At 40.6% G+C, this 3,231-nt stretch overlaps 1 protein-coding gene across 1 annotated transcript in view; it reads right to left on the bottom strand.

Annotated features, from left to right (window-relative positions):
• The window catches only part of KNL1 (kinetochore scaffold 1), a 59,999-nt gene extending 57,076 nt beyond the window's left edge, over positions 1–2,923 (bottom strand). Inside the window, exons 1-2 of the mRNA XM_012806308.2 lie at positions 2,918–2,923; positions 2,775–2,834 (exon numbers count right to left, since the gene is read on the bottom strand). Coding sequence (XP_012661762.1) covers positions 2,775–2,834; positions 2,918–2,923 — 66 coding nt within the window. The remainder of the gene's footprint in view (positions 1–2,774; positions 2,835–2,917) is intronic.
• Positions 2,924–3,231: the final 308 nt, after the last annotated feature.

Genomic DNA, 3,231 nt, shown 5'->3' with positions numbered 1-3,231 from the left:
CACAGTTCACAACAACCTCAAACTCTTGGGCTTAAGTGACTCTCTTGCCTCAGCCTCCCAAGTAGCTGGGACTACAGGCACCTGCCACAATGCCAAGCTATTTTTTTGTTGCAGTTGTTATTGTTTAGCAGGCCCAGGTTGGTTCAAACTCACCTGTCTCAGTGTATGTGGCTGGTGCCCTAACCACTGAACCATGGGCACCGAACCTCCACTCTTCCTTTAACAAGAGCAAACATTTCTCTGCTAGGGAGGGTAAGGTAGGAAGATTGTTTAAGCTCAGAAATTCAAGTTCAGCCCTGGTAGCAAGATCCAGTCTATGAATCTGCCATTTACTCATTCAACATTTGCTGAACTGAAAAAAGAAAAACAAACCCACAAATACAAATACACTAGATCCTGTGCTGGGTGGCAATGGAAAAATACAATGGAAACTCTATAGCTGACCACCTCCCTACATTGACCAGCTCCTTAAGTTGACCTAATTTTCATAGACTGGACATGTACCACATGTATGTATCAGTACAGCAGGCCTAGTTCCTTATGTTGACCACCTCTGTATGTTGACAAGTTTGTTACAGGTCCTTGGGTGGTTAACCTATAAAGGTTCTACTGTACTAGTAAAGGAAACAGATGCAGTCCCAACTCTACGGGGGGGGAGGGGTAGATTAATGGTGAGACAGATAATAAAACAAAAATTCACACAAATACAAAATTCAAAGCATGAGAAGTGCTATGAAGAAAAACTCCATAAAAGATGTATTTAATTTTAAAATCAGGAAAGACTACTTTGAAGAAGTACATTTAAGTTGTGACCTGAACAAGTAGTTAGAAGTTGGCCAGATGAAGAATTGAGTAAAGGAGAGATGAGTCTAGGCAGAATGTATGCAGAGATCTTAAAGCAAGAAAAAGCTTGATGTATTTGAGAAACAAGAAGATTAGAAGCCAAATTATATGTCTCCAAAACTACATGTATTTTAACAATCAAAAAATGTACTAAAAGCTAACTATGCACCAGACACAACAAATAAAAAGACTCTATAAAATTCTTACCCTCCATGAGTTTCTCTATTTAGAATGGATTGAAAAAAATAATTACAATAGAACTATTAAAGGATAATTTTCTGAGAGAGATGAAACCAAAGCTGAGTCTTGAAGCACAAATAGGAATTAACCAAATAAAGAAGGCTGCCTCCTGGATGTAGTGGCTCATGCTTGTAGTTCCAGCTACTTAGCAGTCCCAGGCAGGAGGACTACTAGAGACCAAGAGTCTGAGGGTGCAGTATACAGTCTATAGTATATACTGATGCCACTATACTCTAGCTGGGGCAACAGAGTAAAATACTCTTTTGAAAAAAAAAGAAGAAAGAAGAGGGCTACAGAGCTATAGGTTTATAATAAAGCAAGTAAGAAAAAATGTTAATTGTAGGATCTAGGTGATGAATATATGAACACCCACTGTAATTTTTTTTTTTTTTGGAGACAGAGCCTCAAGCTGTCCGCTTGGGTAGAGTGCCGTAGCATCACAGCTCACAGCAACCTCCAATTCCTGGGCTCAAGTGAGTCTCCTGCCTCAGCCTCCTAAGTAGCTGGGACCACAGGTGCCTGCCACAACGTCTGGCTATTTTTTGGTTGCAGCCATCATTGATGTTTGGCGGGCCCGGGCTGGATTCGAACCCACCACCTTAGGTGTATGTGGCTGGTGCCTTAGCCACTTGAGCCATAGGCGCAGAGCCTGAACACCTACTATAAATTCTACTTTTTGGTATGTTTGAAAAAAATTTAAAAATTTTTCATAAAATTGTAAAATGATAGGATAAAAAAGAATGAGGGATTAGCTATCTAGATAGAGGGAACAGCATAAAAAATTGTTACAGGCTCACTGGCCAGATGTAATGACATACACTTGTAATCCCAGGACCTTGGAAGGCCAAAGCAGAAGGATCACTTGAGGCCAGGAATTCAAGACCAGCCTGGGCAACATAGTAAGAACTCATCTCTACAAAAAATTAATTGGGCATGAAAGTACATGCCTGTAGTACCCACTACTTGGGAGGCGGAGGTGAGAGGATCACTTAAGCCCGTTAAGCCCAGGAATTTGAGGCTGCAGTAAGCTATGATGATGTCACTACACTCATCATATAGTCACTACACTAATAAGAACTTATTAACAATACTGTCACTAAAGTTGGTATATACAGTATACCCCTCCAAGCGATTCTCTTGCCTTAGCCTCCCAAGTAGCAGTTGTAGTGGCAGGTGCCCACCACAATACCCAGCTGTTTTTTTGTTGTAGTTGTTTAGCTGGCCTGGGCTGGGTTTGAACACATCACCCTTGGTGTATGTGGCTAGCACCATAACTACTGTGCTACATGCGCTGAGCCTAGTTTATGTCTTATTTGGGGAATAGTAAGCAATTCTGAATTGTGGGCTACAGGTGTGAGAGTAGTAAGAAAAAAGGCTAGAAAGCTAAATAGGAGTTAAATTATGAATGTCACCATATTCAATTGCTTGGAAAGTGCATCTAATGCTCACATGTATACTCATTCAACTGGGAATAATTTATGATGTTTCTACCTTTATATAGCTAATAAAGTTCCTCATTATTAAAAATATCACTGAAGGGTAGCACCTGTGGCTCAAAAGGGTAGGGTGCCAGCCCCATATGCCGGAGGTGGCAGGTTCAAACCCAGCCCTGGTCAAAGAAAAATAAATAAATAAATAAATAAATATCACTGAAAATAGTTATCTATAAAGCACTTGCACTAGGTACTTACCTGAAGTGTTTCATTCCCACTTCTGAGGACCTGAAGAGGACTCCTTGGAGGTTTCAAAATCTAGACATAATAATGAGTTTATTTCAAATTATACCAGCAGTAAAGGGACTCTACCTCTCCACCTTCCCAATTAATTTACCCACTATCATCCCCTGCGGTCTGAGTGAAGCTCTATACAGCACTGGGAACCTGTGGCCTTAAGTCCACATCTAATCTAGGTCTTTGAGTATGGTCTTTTGACTAAATCTAAATTTTACAGAACAAATCCTTTTATTTTTGTTAATACATTTTTGTTCATCTTTTTTAAACATATTTTTTTGAGACAAAGTCTTAGTCTCTTGCTGTGCCATGGCATGTCAGCCTAGCTCACAGCAAGCCAAACCTCCTGGGTTCAAGTGAGCCTTCTGCCTCAGCCTCCCAAGTAGCTGGGCCTACAGGTGTTCACCATACCCGCCTA

This window comes from Otolemur garnettii, unplaced genomic scaffold (genome assembly GCF_000181295.1).
Source record: "Otolemur garnettii isolate 467f Iridium unplaced genomic scaffold, OtoGar3 scaffold00050, whole genome shotgun sequence".
Classification (NCBI taxonomy): Eukaryota; Metazoa; Chordata; class Mammalia; order Primates; family Galagidae; genus Otolemur; species Otolemur garnettii.
Note: the sequence above shows the minus strand (reverse complement) of the source record. Positions and strands in the feature narration are given on the sequence as shown.